The sequence below is a fragment of the Bufo bufo genome, chromosome 2, assembly GCF_905171765.1.
Source record: "Bufo bufo chromosome 2, aBufBuf1.1, whole genome shotgun sequence".
Classification (NCBI taxonomy): domain Eukaryota; kingdom Metazoa; phylum Chordata; class Amphibia; order Anura; family Bufonidae; genus Bufo; species Bufo bufo.
Genome location: NC_053390.1, coordinates 48,916,398 through 48,934,018, shown reverse-complemented (window position 1 = coordinate 48,934,018; position 17,621 = coordinate 48,916,398). Strand labels below are relative to the sequence as shown.

Below are 17,621 nucleotides of genomic sequence, written 5' to 3'. Positions count from 1 at the left end.
TGTCAGGTGAAACATATCCTGAATTCAATGTGGAGGTGGATCTCATGACAATCTTTTATTAAAATAAATTAAAAAACATGTGTCAAATGTACACTAGGGGGGGTCAGCTATTCTGATTATAAAACAAAATTTCCAAGTGCAGGGATTCTCACACCTTTTTCCCCCCCATGGAACTAACCAGCCAATTGACTTGCCTTACCAGGGGTAATTGGAGACCCCATTACGGTCCCTCAAATTTACATTATGACACCACATTCAAGGGGATCTCATGCCGTGGCTATTCTTTTAACAAATTAGGTTGTATAACTGGCTAAAGAAAAAGAAAATTATGCATTGTTGAGCCTTGAATTAGACTGGGCAGTGCCCTCACTAGGTACAGGGGGGCACTTTACAGTTTTATATCAACCACCATAAAGAATACCGTCAATAAAGGGGGTGCAGAGGTAGCAGTAACACAGGACCTTGGTGCATAGGGGAAACCTCTGCTAGAAAAGATACGTAAGTATTATCTAGTAGGCATGTGGGGGCAGCTGTTACAGATTTTGAATTGGAGCCCAGATGTCACACCTCTGATACAATCCTTGTCTAGTTGACTGTATGAATTAATCTAAAAGCCTATGCAAATAAAATGTATGACTATTGGGGTATGTCAATATTTTTGTGCAACTGAGACTGGACTACAAATATAATTGGAATTATTCTTTACGTGTTAATGGCGAAACAGAAAAGACAGTTACGCAATATTTCAAGCTTGGAAAAAGAAGCATTCACGTCAACTTTCAGTTAAAAATAGAAGCACCACTTTATGTTGTCAGATAGGTTTACATCATTGTTCAGTTATATACTCACTCTATTATTATACAGTACTCATGCCCACATTGCTATTACTCTGCAGTTTTTATCCCTTCGCCTCTTAATTTGAAATTCGCAAAAATTTCGAAACATTTCATACGAACACTGAAAAAGCACCAAAAGGGTTGCGATATTCTACAATAACCTGTGCAGAGAATTGAAAAAAAAAAAATTTCAACCCATATTATGTTGGAATAAACTATTCAAGGTATAACCTTTGAAAATGGGAAAAAAGATCATAATACAACGTACAATATTATTTTTCAATTTTTTTTTTTGTTAAATGAAATAACATCAAGGGCAAGGGGAGATAAACCCATTGATTTCTTTATAGCGTAATGTACAAACAACCCTAAATCCACCTCCACATTTACAAAAGAAATGTATAAAACCGATGACGGCATCTCATTTTCCCCACATTTAACATATTTACAGATTTTTTCATCATACATATGAAAGATATGAAATGATGACAGGGAAACCTTCAGTCTTGTTCATGAATGGAAACAAAAGCACACAAGAAAAAGGAAAACATTTTTGAAAATTCAATTTAAAAGTTGATTTTTTTTTGTCAACTACACAGATAAAAATAAAAAAAAATCCAATACAACATATTAACACATAATAACAAGTCTACATGTAAAAAATATAAATTTTACATACACAATTTCAAAATAATGATACTTTGTCATTTGTTGCATAAAATTTACAAATGAATGTATATAGCTGGAGAACAGATGGACGTTTAGACCAATGTTAGGGCATTTTTCCATGGTGATAATCCTACTTAAAATGAGGGATAGAGTTTACTAGACGCCAAGTTTGTGTGGCTGGAAATAAAAATAAAATAAATCTAGCAAATGCCTGGTGACGAGGACAGTATAGAAATGATACTGTATCTGATAGAATCTCTAGTGGTAGCAAGGTCAGTACATGCCAATATCGGCAAGGAAAGTGACGCCAAGCTGTTGCAAAAATTATTTTAAAAATCCAAAAACATATCACATTCGTACTGGCCCACAAAAACCGAAAAAAAAAATTGTAGATGATGGTTGCGTACTCATAAAGGTAGCCCACCCCCCAGTCATAACGCCTTCCAAGATTGGGCCATGAAACTGCTATTTTTTTTTTTACAAATGGCAGCAAGTGGTCATCGGGCACACAAATTCTCCTAGTAGACACCTATCAAATATTCCGACCACATCAGAAAAAAAAATATATTCTTGTTGCATACCGCTTCAGCTACATATGTAGTTAACACTTGTAATTGCTTAGCTATATCACAGCCACTTACAATTTTTTTTTTCCATTTTTTTAAGTATTATTTTTTTTTATGATGATACAAACATTGGAAGGCACAGTGGTAACATTTTGTAGCATTCTAACCTTGTACCTATGAAAAAATCCCAGAATAGAGTCAAATGTGCAGCTTGGCAAAACTCAAGATGCCATTTTTTATTTATTTATTTTTAACTTTTTTTTTTTTTTTTTTTTTTTGCTGCCTGCACTATGTACATGGTGTGTCTTAAGACCTGCTTTCCCATAAACTGGAATAACAACTCTGTTTCATGACTGAGAAGCAACTCTAGTGTATTATCCTGCATTACCTCCCCCACAGAGTTCACATGACAAGTCACAAGAACAAAAACGAGGAAAAAAAAATAAAAGGGACAGAAAAGACGCACAAAAAAAACTATTTACAGTAAAGTCTCTTTTTTTAAAAAAGTTATTCATCATTATTATTTATACAGGAGCAAAAACTGTTTTTAAAACAAATGAACCAAAGTTTACCATATGCACTACATTTTAATATATATTTATATATATATTTATATATTTGTCATAGGTCTATTAGATCCATCTGTTCCTCCTACCCTAAAGGAATGGCTAATATCATCACTTCATTTTTTTTTTTGTTTTTGTTAAATCGGACACTTGCTGGTTTTGTAAATATCCGGCCACCAAAGCCCCACCCCCGCTTAACCCAGTTTTTTTTCTCCAGAAAATATAAACACTAGTGGAATTCAACATCAACAAAAACTTGTCTTTTTTTGTTATTTTGTTTTTTTTTGTCCCCCCGAAGTACACTTTTTCATTATTGCAAGTATACAATTTTAAATTAAATATTTTTTTTCAGACTTACAAATTCATTATATTTTTTTTTTTCAAAAGTTTAGGCACAAATGCATTGATCCACGGCGTGGAGTAGATTGCCATTCACTGTCTAGGCTGTGTCACTGTAGCCTTGAACGTACTGCTCCGGACATTCTGTAGGATACGTTGAGAGTCCTCCTCCGAGATGCGCTCTTCTAGCGTAGGGAATGCTGAAACCTCTTGCGTCTGTAATGCATATATCTACTCAGACTTGTCTTATTTTACTTTACAAAAAGGTCTGGGGAGAAATGTTTATATGGGTTTAAGATAATACAGCTGTTAAGGAAGTGGCTTCCTGCCTAAATGAAGAAATGCAAAAAGAAACTTGGACCTGAAATGACAGAAAACAGGAAAAGCCAGCATTAGTGAGGATGCATTTACTGACAAAGGATAAATATTACAAAAATAATAGGAAAAAATGACCACAGATGGCCGATATAGAGTTCTAACTAAATGTATCTTACAGTTAAATTTTACAGTTAAAATTTACATTTAAGGTTAGACTTATGTTGTTTGCTTTTTCCTTTTTTTCTATTTTTTTTCTTTTCATCTATTTTTTTTCAGTTATATGGATTTGATTTTTTTTTGTTTGTTTTTCTTTCTTTTACCATTTTTATGTCATTTGTTTTTAAATCTTCTCTTTTTTAATTATTCTTTTTACGATTATATATATTTTGTACTGTATGGGCAGAAATACGGACACTAGAAAATTCTGCAAAAATCTATATTTGCTAACTAATGTATAAACTGCCAAGACTATTGTTCTATTGATTGGTGACTGTCTCAGTGTTTGACCCCCGAGCAATCCGAAACGTATCTAAATCTTGTGGGAAGAGGACAACCCTTTTAATAAAAAAATAAAGAAAATCGGATTTGTTTAAAGATTTTTCTAAACTTGCCTTTTTACATCTGTCCCAAATGATTGGATGCATCCCCCATTCCACCATGGGGTCCTGAAAGAGACAAAGGTGAAGGATCTGAGGAGACTTTTTCTTCTTCTCTTCTTTTTAGACATGCTGCTTTAGGATTTAGGTTTCTTTCTGCAAAAAACAAAAACAAAAAATTGTTAAAAAGTTGAAGGGACATCAAAAACACAAGCAGAACACACAAGCTAAACTGTTAAAAGGATATCCCTATTTTAGGCATTTATGGTATACCCACAAGACATGTGATAAAATCTTGACTGGCATGGGTCCAACCTCTGAAACTCTCCTCTATTAACGGAAATGTGGTTTGGTGATCCCGGTTTCCCAGTAGCCTACAGACACCCTCTTTATACACTTTAATCCCAGACATGGTTATTTCTCTATTGAAGTATGTAAAGAGTTTAGCAGCCAACAATTAGCTCATGGGGTTCATCAGACTTCCATTTCCTGATGGCTCAGGGTCATAGGAGGGCAGTACCAATCATGCTTTTATAGCATATTCTAGTCCTATGCCATAAGTGCCTAAGATGGAAATACCCTAGTGATCCATTGGCCTTGTGGCTATACCCTAAATGCCTATCATGGGAACAACCTGATGGTTTGGTGGTCCAGTGGCAATGCCATAAGTGCTGAAGATTGAAATACGCTGGCGATTTGGTGGTCCTATGGCTATTCCATAAGTGCCTAAAATGGGAATACCCAGGTGATTTGTTGGCCCTATAGCTATGCCATAAATGGCTAAGATGGGTATACCCTGGTGGTCCTGTGGCTATGCTGTAAGTTCCTAAGACGGGAATACCCTGGTAATCTGGTGGACCTGTGGCTTGGCCATAAGTAACTTAGATGAGAACACCCTGGTGATGTGGTGGACCTGTGGCTATGCCATAAGTGCCTAAGATGGTAATACTATGGTGGTATGCTGAACCCTGTTGGCTACCAAACTCTTAACTTACTTTATAAAGAGGTGGGCATGCTTGTGATTGAAGAATATGCAGAGTCTGGCTGCTGGCTATTGGTTGCTAGACTCCAGTTCTCCCGATAGTTGAGGGTCCCGAGGCAAGACCCACACCTGTCAGGCACTTTTCATATATCTTGTTATGTTAGGTTAAAAATTATGTGCTGATTCATTTCAACATAATTTTATTATAGGAGAGGGGTCACAGGCTCCAAAGCGCAAGCTTTCCTTTACATGGTCATAAAGGTACATGATTTCTGACTTTCTGTGGCCACCACTAGGGGGAGCTTGTGATCTTACTGTATACAGATTTACAGTAGAGGTCACTGGGAGTTGTATTATTCCTTATACATTATTCTCCCCCTGGTGGTGACTGCAAACAGGTAGAATTGTACTATTTGTGTAGACTATAAAAATAATCAGCACCATTTTTTTTTTACCTAAAAGTAAATTTTGTTTCCATTCCAGTGCTGTCAGGAACAGACCACAGTCTGTTTCCCAATGGTAACCCTGCAAGGAAACTTCTGTTTCCCATATACCTTGCAGTGTATTCAGTACTTTATATACAATTTTACAGGTTTAGCATTTGAAGTGAATGTGCAACTTTCAATATTATGTCACTTTTACATTCAACATTCTGTGCTGAATAATTTGAGATATCTGTATAGTAGTTGGAGTTTGTTTTTCTCTGATACACAACTCCAAATCCCTGCATAGACATAGCGCTAAATGGTAATACTGAAGTCACCACTAGAGGGAGCTTACTGCACGCTCTTTTATTCTTGAGTGTATGCAGTTAAGCTCCTGTGCTCCCTCTAGTGTTGGCCACAGGCTGCCATAATTTTAACATATAATCTATGTCTGCGAAGAGGATTTGAAGCTCTGTGTAAGCAAGAAAAAGTTCCAGCCACTATAAAGCTAAAATCTGAAAATAACTTTTTGGATCTATTTATATAACTCAACATTTAATTTACATAAATTTAATTATATTGTCTTAAATGGGAAAACTGTGTTATAGAAATCTAAAATTTTACTAATTTCTCTCATTTCTAAAACCTACCTCGGACTTGCTGCTCTAAGCTAAGAATCACGGCTACAGCTTGATGTAATATAAGAAGCTTGGTCTGGGGCTTGTCGCTCTTAAGGTGAAGTTGAACCATCCTTCCCAGCTCCTTGAAGGCCTCGTTGATGTCACGAACTCGGAGGCGCTCACGGGCGTTATTTGCCATTCTTCTTTCTTTCTCCCTCTCTGCTTTTTGCTCTGGGGTCAGATCCTCATCATCGTTATTGCTGAGAGGTAATAGAGATTTTTAAATAAAGCCTAAAACATAGTATGGTAACATAAAAAGCATAGTATAATATAGTACCATAAAAATATGGTATAGAAATATTAAAAGTATAGTAACATTAAACATACAGTAGTAGAGTACCATAAAAACATGCTATAATAATATAAAAATTATATCATTAAGGATACAGTAGAATAATAGTACCATACAAAGCATAGTAGAGAATTTTGAAAAGTATAGTATGGCAACATAACAAGCCTAGTATAGTACCCCAAAAAACAAGTAAAATATCATGGGCCCCCCAAAAATTACTAAAAATGAAGGGGCCACAGAATTAGAAAAGCACAAAATTTTAAGGTTGTTCTGTTGCAAGAACAACGCCTGGTTAGGGGTACAGATATATTATTGTCGGGGCTGTGCATCCTTCATTTTAGGGATCAGTAGAGGGTACCAGTGGTTGGATTGGATGGCTAGGTTTCTTTTTGGAAAATTTACTTTATAAAATGTAATATAAAAGGAACAGTCTAGGAACAACTGATACCCTGTGTTATACCAAGTGCAGGGCCTCAATGGGGCGGAGCATGACATCTACCTTTGGGTTATGCTCCACCCCCGAGGATCTGCATTAGGCATTAACCAGTATGTCAGTTTTTTTCGTCAGTGTTCCTTTAATTCAAAAAGATTTGTGATAAGATCATAAACAGTCATGAATATACATTATTACAGGATGGAGAGCTTCTGTGCCTGTGTCCCTAAGACTCAGTATGATCATAGGGACACTGGAGACAGAAGTACTTGCTATGAGACCAAGTACTTCTATGATACTAGGGAGCTTGCCAAGTACAGGAAGTTTTGTCATGTGGCCCAAATTATAATCTCACAAGAAGCCTGTACCTTTAAGATGATACAATAAGACATTTCATTTTTTTTTTCACATTCTTAAAACACATTTAAGCTTTTAATATGGATCACCAGTGAAATATTCAACTTTCTTCAGGAAAACCTAGCACCTTGATTATGGAGAGGAACCACTGAGGGATCATCATATGCTTTACCTATATACGTATTGCACAATCCGGTCAACACAAAGATGTACTCCACAAATACCAGGTCACCGCAGAGGAACACCAGAGGAACACACTCTCATGTGTCATCTGCCGTCCTAGACTTGAGCGATGACACCTCAAGATATACATCAAACAGGTGTAGCAGAGCCAAAATTTTCAATTAAAGGGGTATTCCCATCTGGACATTTACTGCATATTGATAGGATATGCCATCAATGTCTGAAAGGTGCGGGTCCCATCTCTGGGACCAGCTTCGATATCAAGAATGGGGCCCTGCCGTGAATGCATGCATACTTGCTCTGCTCTTCTTAGACTTCCCATAGAAATGTAGGGAGGATGCTGGGAATTGTAGTTTCACAACAGCTGGAGTGACAAAGGTTGCTGACCCCTGTTCTAGGGGATAGCTACTGGGGGCGCCAAAGTAGTAGCTGAGCCCATAGACCCTTGATATATGCAGAATAGACCAACGGCCTATACTGTAAGTGGCAAATGAATATCTTGAGCCTGCCTCCAAAAAAACACACAGGCACCCATTTATGCAGATCTGTATACTCTCTTTGTGACCGCCTGGGTCTGTGGGGCAGCAAAAATCAGGACTGTCTGGATGTATGAATGTCTATGGACGCACAACTACATAGGCTTGAATGGCTCCCCGGTTGTTGTAGTTCTACAACTCCCAGCTGAAGAACCGCGGTATGGAGATGACTGTCATACTTACCTTTAAGCCCTGCCTCCGAGGAGCATCCTAAAAAATGGGCACTTTTAGATGGGGTTTACATATACCCACCCTTTTTGCAGTTCAGCTTGAAAAATTGGCAAGTATACAGTGTGATGCCCTCTCTAACGAGGCCTTAGCTTATGATGTTTTCAGCTACACTTATCTTCGCCTGACAAGCTCAACTCTGCTACATCTGTATTATACCCACTTATTGCAATGTCTCTCAGTGACAAACCCAGATATTAGGGGTGCGCACTACTACCCTAGGTGACAGAAACAGCCTATGATGGCGCCGTGTACGTCCTGCTGAGTACAAAGCTGTATCCGCAAGCCCTCCCGGAGCGGATACACTTGCCATCGATGCCGAGACTCTAGTCTGACATTCAGTGACCCAGCATGCTGCCGGTCTGACTTTTCAGAGGAAAAATGCAATGCAAAGTCATAGCCCCATAAGTGGAGACCGTGTCAAAATTTTTAAAAAAAAGTGCAACTAAAGTCCAAGGCCAAAAGCCCTGGAAGTCACTAGCCCAAAATACTTAGGGGCATTGCAAGTCGTAGCTCCAAACTCAGCCAAATGCCTAGAAGAGAGAAAAACACAAGAGCAACTGCAGAAATGATCGGATACTGGCTGGGCTTGGTCTTGCAGCTCAGGCCCATTCATTTGAATGAGATTTAGCTGCTCCTAGGCCATGTGACTGATGAACGTGACGTCACTGACCTAGGAAGAGGCCTTGGCGATCAGCGGACCACCACAGCCTGTTCAAATAGCTTATCGTGGGGGTCCCGATTGTCGGAACCCAACGGATCAGGTATTGATGACCTATCCTGAGGTCCTCTCCTGAATAGGAGAATCTCGGAAAGCCCCTTTAGAACTTTTCATTTATGCAGAGATTACAAATTTCTAATAGTCTTTGGGGGTCTTTTCCACCCCCCTTTGCGCTGCCGGAGGATTTGCCTAACTTATGAAGAGGGGCACCGCTGGCAATCAAAGCGCCAGGAGTAGTTTTTACTCCTCTTTTTTACGCCTATTTTTCAGGTATAAAAAATAGTAAATTTGCCGGAGCCGAAGTCACAGTCCCTGCCACGCCCTTGCCACTGCAAAGTGGCGAGGACGGTGCAAAAATGCCCGTGTGACAAAATATTGCTGCACGGGCGTTTAAATAGTCGCAGAAAGGTGTTTTGCAACTTTATTTTTATTACAAAAACATGTTTGTAAAACAGTGCTGGACTGAAGACCCTTGGGCACCGCAGAGGAAATTATTCTGAGGGCACACCCTTCACAAGCGCTGAGAAATGGGGGGCATGGTCTTCAAGTTTTATGCCTTAGGCACATGACCATATTTGCCGTCTGTATCTGTTGCGCTAATGCAGACCCATTCATTTCTACGAGGCCGCAAAAGAAACAGGACAGCACGCGGAGGTCCTATATATCTGTGTGTCCGAGCCGCAAATGATACAACCTGCCCTATTCTTGTCCTTTTTGCACACAAAGGGGCAAGCAGACCACATCCGTATTGTGCGGACCAGTGATTTGCGCACAGCAAAACTGATACGGTCGTGTGCAGGAGGATGGAAGGAGGGTCACATACTTTTGATCAAGTCATTCCCCCCCCCCCCCATGGGCAACTCATTCATTGCCCAAGACCTAGGTAAGTGTTATTATCTAAAGGGCCAGCGTCATCGTCTGTAGAGCCGAAAAGACTTGACAATGAGGTGCTTGTAGAATTTTCTTTAGACTGATGTATAGAAGAGCGGTGGACATAGATTGGCATCTTGGGAGAGTACATTTCTGATATGAAGGCGTGCAGACTAAATCCTCAGTTCCCGCCAGGCAAATCTGCCACGGAAAATACAAAAGAATGGTCTCTCCATAATCCTTTCTGTTCACTTCATCAAAATCCAGTGAAGGAATTAAATGAAGCGACGCTATTATATACTGTTACCTAGATCTTGACCTCGCAATTGATTTGCCATCCTTCTTGTCATCATCATATTTCTTGTCTTCAGATCCTTTCGAGTCTTGAAGATTTTCATCTCCTTCGTCATCTGATTTGATTTCCGAGCTTCCCGGAGACAAGTTCTGTCCTTGCAGACCGGTTGGGATGCCTACGGGAAAAGCACACATACCTTTATATTTATCGCCTGCAGAACGATCATTAATGATCTCCATCACGTTGCAAATTACAGACGTAGTAGAGCTAAATGAGTCTTTGATATAGGACTGCAGGTAAATTGATTAAATTGTCTCCCCATTATATTATCGGACCAAAATTCTACCTATACTTATAAATATCTTCATAGGTTGGAACGGAACTTTTCTAAAACAGAGCTCCAAATCCTCAGTTTTCCTTCACATAGACGTTGAGCTGAATAATACAATTCCGTTTACCTGCAGTCACCACTAGGGGGAGCTCACTGCATACACATTATACAGCTAACCTTTAATGACGGAGTAAGCTCCCTCTAGTGGTGGCTGCAGGTAGCAAATATTTTATTTTGAAACTCTGGGGCAGGGGTACTCAAGTACTTTTTGTAAAGATCCTCACACTGGGTCTGCCACTGGGTGAAGGTCCGAGCCGCAAACAAAAATGTAAGGAGGGAAAACAGTGGTGTGTTGCACTCTGCAGCAAGTTGTTCCCCCCCCCCCCAACAATAAGCAATGCCTCTGATCCCACCCAATCCCCTTAAGGCCCTCACACAATAAAAAGATTCCCTTAGTGCCACCTGACAAAAGTGATTCCATTTAGTGCCCCACTGAAAGGTAATGATGCCCCTTAGTGTGTCAGTATGATACCCCTTTAATTCCCCCCCCCCACAGAGTATGATGCCCCCATAGTGCCTCCCTTCACAGTAGGGTGTCTCTTAAAGAGGCTCTATCACCCAGATCAGCCCTACCCTACCAGGCATATAGCCTGGTGGGGTTGATCCTGCTGTGTTAAACAATACCCTTCTGATGAGCTGCCCATGCCGCCATTTCCGGGCGCAGTGACGTGATGGCGCATGTGCACTTTGCTCAATGGAATGTGCGCACGCGTAGTTCTACAAAGGGAGTACGCAGGCGCGGGATAGGGAGATGTCTAGCGCTGTCAATCTAATGCTAAGGGGGGGGGCGTGATTAAAAGCAGAGGGTTGTCATAGTCGAGCACCAAGGGCATCGCTGGACCGCATAAGCCCACCTACTGGTGCTCAAATTGATAAATTGCATAATTTTTTAAGTTCATATTTCTCTGTAACAGTAGTACGGACAAAAGCAAGGTATAGCTTTACTCAGCTGGATCAACCCTACCAGGCTATATGCCTGGTAGGGTAGGGTTGATCTGAGTGACAGAGCCTCTTTAAGTGGCCCCCATACAGAATGAGGTCTCCTTAAATGGCCCTCACACAAAAGCTTTCTAAGTGCCCGCCGCACAGTATTATGTCCCGTTAAGTGCCCCCCCCCCCAGAGTGATGCCCCCTTAAGAGGCTCCTACACAGTATGATGCCCTGCTAAGCGCCCCCATTGCTCTGTGCTGCGCTGTCTGTGGCTCAGCGAAGCAGGCGCGATGACATCATCATTGCATCGGGCCTGTAGCGCTGAATGACCAGTGGCAGGGGATCGGTGAAGCCGCTGCATTCAACCGCATCTGCATCCTGAGGATGCAGATACTGTCGAGAGGAGGGGTCCGGACAGCTGGCTACCGCGGTGGGCGAGTTGAGTACCCCTGCCCTAGGACTACGCAGGGGATTTGGAGCTCTGCATCAGAAAAATGCAAATCTGACCACTATAAAGATAGAATCAGCCCAGAATTTTGGATCTATACTAAAAATATGAAGTTAAATGAACAATCCAGCTCTGCTACAACAGCACAGCGGACATCCTGTATTACATTTAGGCCTCATGCACACGACCGTTTTTCGGGTCCGCATCCGAGCCGCAGTTTTTGCGGCTCTGGTGCGGACCTATTTACTTCAATGGGGCCGCAATAGATGCGGACAGCCCTCCGTGTGCTGTCCGCATCCGTTGCTCCGTTCCAAAACCCCGCAAAAAATATATAGCATGTCCTATTCTTGTCCGTTTTGCGGACAAGAATAGGCATGTCTACAATGGGCCGTCTGTTATGTTGCGCATATTGCGGAAGGCACACGCGCGGCTTCCATTTTTTTTTGCGAACCCGCGGTTTGCGGTCCGGAAAAAACAGCACGGTCGTGTGCATGAGGCCGAAGAAGGAGAAATCCAAGGAGATACAGTTTTCCTGGGAAAGATGAAGGATGTCATCCAGCTCTCCCAGTCTGCCGGTCTATGCAGTGATACATTCGCCTCTCACTTGTGGCAATAGTAATTTTAGGTATTTTCCAATGCGGTGAACTGTTTACCTCGATACGGATCTTGGGTGGAATTTAGATCTGGCGATGTGGCCGACTGAACGGGTAACTGCGGCACGGACACCTGATTTGGCACAAGTGAGTGATTCCCTCGTAGACTGTCTTCTCGGTGAGATCCCACCTGATAAAAAAAAAAATCCGTACAAGGATCAATCAATCGGCGCTTCCATCGCAACATAGCATAATGGCAGGATTAGCAGCTAGGCACCATTTTCAATATTGCTGCTTGCTGTTCGTGAATGAAAACATTCTGCTTTACAGCCAGAGGTTGAAAACCTATACAGACCTAATAGTCACAGCTGAGGATTTGTGAATCTAGTCAATCCTCGGTGAGCACAATGGATATCAGTGGCGCCCAACGGACCCCCTTGACTTATGAAGGGCGTTGAAGTGTCCATTATTTTTGATGTTGCTGATGTGAACACAGCCTAAAAAGTATCAGTCTGAAGTCTTCACAAATAATTATTTATGCTGGATACAACTGTAACAAACCATCAGCTGTGATGGCGTTCTTGTAAACAAGAATATTTTTATTCCCAGGCAGCAAGCAGAGATATTGAAAATGGTAAGGAACTGAAATACAATAAATATTAGAAAGTCATCATAATTGACAAGAAACTGGAGAAATACCTGGATACAATTAGCACAAACCCTTTAGATGTGAGAAGTGCTGTATATAAGAATGTTTTCATTCAGAGGAAGCAAGCATAGATCTTAATCCCTTATGCCCACGGTTTAAATATGGTGGCCTCTTAGAAGCAGAGTAGGTGGCATAGCCGTGGTGTGTCTCCTGTTTTAAACAGCAGACACCCAGAGGTAATGCCTGTGATCGGCGTCGTCGCCAGTCGTGGTCAATTGTGAAGCGTTCCCGAAGCCCGAACGTCTCCCTCGAGCCGAGTTTAAGGTGGACCATTGGGTTGCTGGGGCAGCCTTGGCCTTCTAAAGGCTCCGAGGCCTGCCACAGCTATAGCAAATGTCCCATAGACTGCAAGGTTCAAGTCCCCTAAGGGAACGTAAAAAAAGTGAAAAGAAAGTTTTTAGAAATAGAAAGTAAAAACATATTTAAAAAAATGTAATGAACCCCACTTTCCCCTATTAGAATAAAAAGGTAAATAAAAATCATCCTAAAATGTCCAAAACTATTAAAATATAAATGTTTCATTCACATGCAGGAAGCAGAGATCTTGAAAATGGTGAGTCACTGAAACACGAGGCATATTAGAAAGCTAAAGAATTGTTTCATCACACATTGCCATGAACCTGGAGAAATCTCTGGATACAACTGTCATAAACCCCTAGCTGTGAAAAGTATTAGGCCTTTATATGTTTTTACTCATAGGCAGCAAGCGGAGATCTTGAAAATTAGCGAAGAACTGAAACACAACGAGTTAGAAAGTTGCAGAATTCTTTCTTACAGTTGAGGTGAACCTGGAGAAGTCTCTAGAACGCAGTTGTATCCAGAAAATGATTGCGTTGCTGTTACCGCAGAGCCGCACTAGAGGGAGCTCTCGAGCTACGGATCCCCAGCTGCGTAACCAGCACTTAACACTCGGTGCGATGCGGTGCTGCACATTTAGTGACAAATATGGAAGAGTAACTCAGGCAGGTAAAACGTCAAATTGTCTCCCTGGGTGCTGCAGTAGAGCGCACTGATTCGTACCAATCTGTCTTCTATCATGTCCGCCAACAGATCTGACAATTATCTTAATGCCCATATGCTTAATTGTGGGCTTCTCAATTCCCCCATTGCTATCAGGAATCCTTCAGGACGCTCCATTTGGCATTTTAACGGGAAAAAAAATAAAAATCTCAGGACCGCCATCTTGACCAAAGTCCGTCCCATCGAGAAAATAATAAATAACAAAGAAAAATATTCTGCGGTAAAACTGGATACATTCCTGTCAAACCTCGACCGCCCAGGCCTATGCCGGCCCTTTAAATAAATTCCAGTTAAAGTAAATATTCCCAAATGGTAAGGAAATGACACACTGTCAAATTTTTGGGAAATTGCCTTGGCACAAACATATGCCAGCACGAGGCCGCTTCCAGTAACCGCGTCCAGCCGCCAATTTATTATTTAATTCCCCACACCACCACCCCCTTTCTTTTTTTTTTTTGCAGCCCTTGTGGGCGCTTTTACTCTATGGAAGCGAGTATAAGTCATCTGACATAAAAGAAAAAAAGAAAAAAAAAAAGATTAATTAGTATTTTTCCTGTTGTTCGGATTTATATCACACTGATTTCGAAGATTATTCGTTTCGTATCCAGCTGCCAAGCTTCTTCTATCCTAATCCCCCATCTGTGGTATACACAACAAAAAGAAAGGAAAATATACCAAAAAAAAAAAAAGGCATAATGCAACGGCTCCAAATGTCCGCCTTAAGCTGCGTTATTAATTAGCGGCCTAATTGAAGTATATGTTACAGTGTAATCTACTTATGGTTAATACCGCAGGTAGAGGAACGGCCAGAGCGGAAAAGTTACAAAGTTTCTTCTGCAAACAATTAATGGCGAGAAAGGAGATTATTTTTTTTCGCCCCAACACCTGGCGAGATAAAATCTGCGAGGAGAAAGTTTTTTTTTTTGTTTTTTTTTTTAATTAACTGGGAATAATTTCTGTTTGTAGTGGAAATTGTAACAATGTATCCGAAGGAAGGGAGAACAAGAGTCAAGGTCTGAGCGGCGGAGGAGGAGGACGCTGGGAGACATCGCAGAACCGCCGTCCTCTTATCGCCGGGGTTACTCCTAGCTCCGTAGAGCTGGATGTGAAATAATTGACAGTTTTATTGGCCTCTGATGCGGGATAAGAGATATATTCAGGAAAATAAGTGACCTCCGATAGATCTACATTTACCCTCAGACTTCTTATGTTGGGCGCTCTGCATCTTCCTGCAAGGATGTCTATAGGCGTCTTTACATTTCTATCTATCTATCTATTATCTATCTATCTATTATCTATTATCTATTATCTATTATCTATTATCTATCTATCTATTATCTATCTATTATCTATCTATCTATCTATCTGTCTATTATCTATATATTATCTATCTATTATCTATCTATCTATCTATTATCTATTATCTATCTATCTATTATCTATCTATCTATCTATTATCTATCTATCTATCTATTATCTATTATCTATCTATCTATCTATCTATCTATTATCTATCTATTATCTATTATCTATCTATCTATTATCTATCTATTATCTATCTATTATCTATATATTATCTATCTATTATCTATCTATCTATTATCTATCTATTATCTATCTATTATCTATCTATCTATCTATTATCTATTATCTATCTATCTATTATCTATCTATTATCTATCTATCTATTATCTATTATCTATCTATCTATTATCTATCTATTATCTATCTATTATCTATCTATTATCTATATATTATCTATCTATTATCTATCTATTATCTATATATTATCTATCTATTATCTATCTATCTATTATCTATCTATTATCTATATATTATCTATCTATTATCTATCTATCTATTATCTATTATCTATCTATCTATTATCTATCTATTATCTATCTATCTATCTATTATCTATCTATCTATCTATCTATTATCTATCTATTATCTATCTATCTATTATCTATCTATTATCTATCTATTATCTATATATTATCTATCTATTATCTATCTATCTATCTATCTATTATCTATCTATTATCTATCTATTATCTATCTATCTATCTATCTATCTATTATCTATCTATCTATCTATCTATCTATATATCACATATCTATCTATCTATCTATCTATTATCTATCCATCTATCTATCTATCTATTATCTATCCATCTATCTATCTATCTATCTATCTATCCATCTATCCATCTATCTATCTATCTATCTATCTATCTATCTATCTATCGATCTATTATCTATCGATCTATCTATCTAATATCTGCATTCCCTTCATACAGATGATCGGTGGGGATGCCGGGTGTCGGACCCCCAACGATCTGATATTGATGACCTATCCTGAGCATAGGTCATCAATATTAAAAGCCCAGAGAATCCCTTTAAGTATCTATCTATCAGGGGGGAAGCAGCTGCTTTGGGGCCCAAATTCAGAAGGGGCCCACCCAGTATGAGTACTAAAAGATTTAGTCATGGCCCCCTCAACAGTATTATAAAATTACATTTTATACAGTGACATGACATACAGTATATATGCGTGTATGTCACGGACAGAGCAGCTGCCAGGCCTCGTCTGAGAGAGCCATCTTGACTAGCCGCAAGAGCGGAGGTTGCACAGGAGGAGAGGGTTGCAAAGAAGCTTTCAAAAATTTGCTGTGGGGCTCAGTCATTTCTAGTTAGACCTCTATCTCTCTATCCATCCATCTATCTCCATAGACCTTCATAAATGGCAGCCTGTATTTTGCTGATGAGTTTGCATGATAAAGTTGTCCCTATTTTCTGTCACCCTCACATCTATCTCACTAGCTACAGTACAAAAACAGCAAAAGATGAGGCAGCGCTCTCACAGTCTATGAGGATCAAAGATGGGTGCTAGAGTACGTAAAAGGTTTCTATCACTAGAATATTAAACTGGCTGACCTTAGCGATGTGCTAATGCCAGCTGCACCTAACTCTGCTATTCTTGTGATTATCGATGCCCCCGTTACTGCAGAATTCGTACTTTTATAATATACAAATTAGCCTCTAGGAGCAGGGGGGGTGGGGGGCGGATGCGCCCGAATACTGAACGGCGCGCGATTTCCCCAGCGCACAGGGGCAGCAGGAGGATGCGAATGCTGCCTGGCCCTGTCAATCAAGACTTGGAGGGCGTGTAATGAGGTGGGAGGACGGAGCCTCTAGGAGCAGGAGCAACGCCCCCCCCCGGCTCCTAGAGGCTAATTTGCATATTATAAAAGTAAGAATTCTGCAGTAACGGGGGCATCGATAATCACAAGAATAGCAGAGTTAGGTGCAGCTGGCATTAGCACATCGCTAAGGTCAGCCAGTGTAATAGTGAAAATTCTAGTGACAGAAACCCTATAATCCCGAGGATTCAAATAACCATAAACAAAACTAGACCGCAGCGCTCCAGATGTATGCACAAATGAAAAAGTGACTTACTATCTATCTATCTCTCATGCTCCTCCTGGACATATTAGTTCTACTCCCTATATATTATTTTATCCCCCTCCCAGGCAGATTTCCAGTTGTCGGGTTATAATCTCCCTATGAAATAACAATTACGCGGGGCAGATGAAGAGCACTGGATTTCACTTTCAATTATCTTCCCAATGTCTCTT

General features: G+C 40.2%; 1 protein-coding gene across 14 annotated transcripts in view; it reads right to left on the bottom strand.

Annotated features, from left to right (window-relative positions):
* Window positions 1-1,028: 1,028 nt before the first annotated feature.
* Window positions 1,029-17,621, bottom strand: part of TCF4 (transcription factor 4) — a 384,023-nt gene continuing 367,430 nt past the window's right edge. For 9 of the 14 annotated variants that reach the window (XM_040421039.1, XM_040421032.1, XM_040421035.1 and 6 more), the window contains 5 exons: window positions 12,315-12,444; window positions 9,905-10,067; window positions 5,948-6,177; window positions 3,906-4,046; window positions 1,029-3,337 (listed from right to left, as the gene is read on the bottom strand). In XM_040421039.1, the coding sequence (XP_040276973.1) occupies window positions 3,910-4,046; window positions 5,948-6,177; window positions 9,905-10,067; window positions 12,315-12,444 (660 nt within the window). In that variant the 3' untranslated portion in view covers window positions 1,029-3,337; window positions 3,906-3,909. The remainder of the gene's footprint in view (window positions 3,338-3,905; window positions 4,047-5,947; window positions 6,178-9,904; window positions 10,068-12,314; window positions 12,445-17,621) is intronic. The other 5 variants (XM_040421038.1, XM_040421033.1, XM_040421036.1 and 2 more) reach the window with 1 other exon arrangement.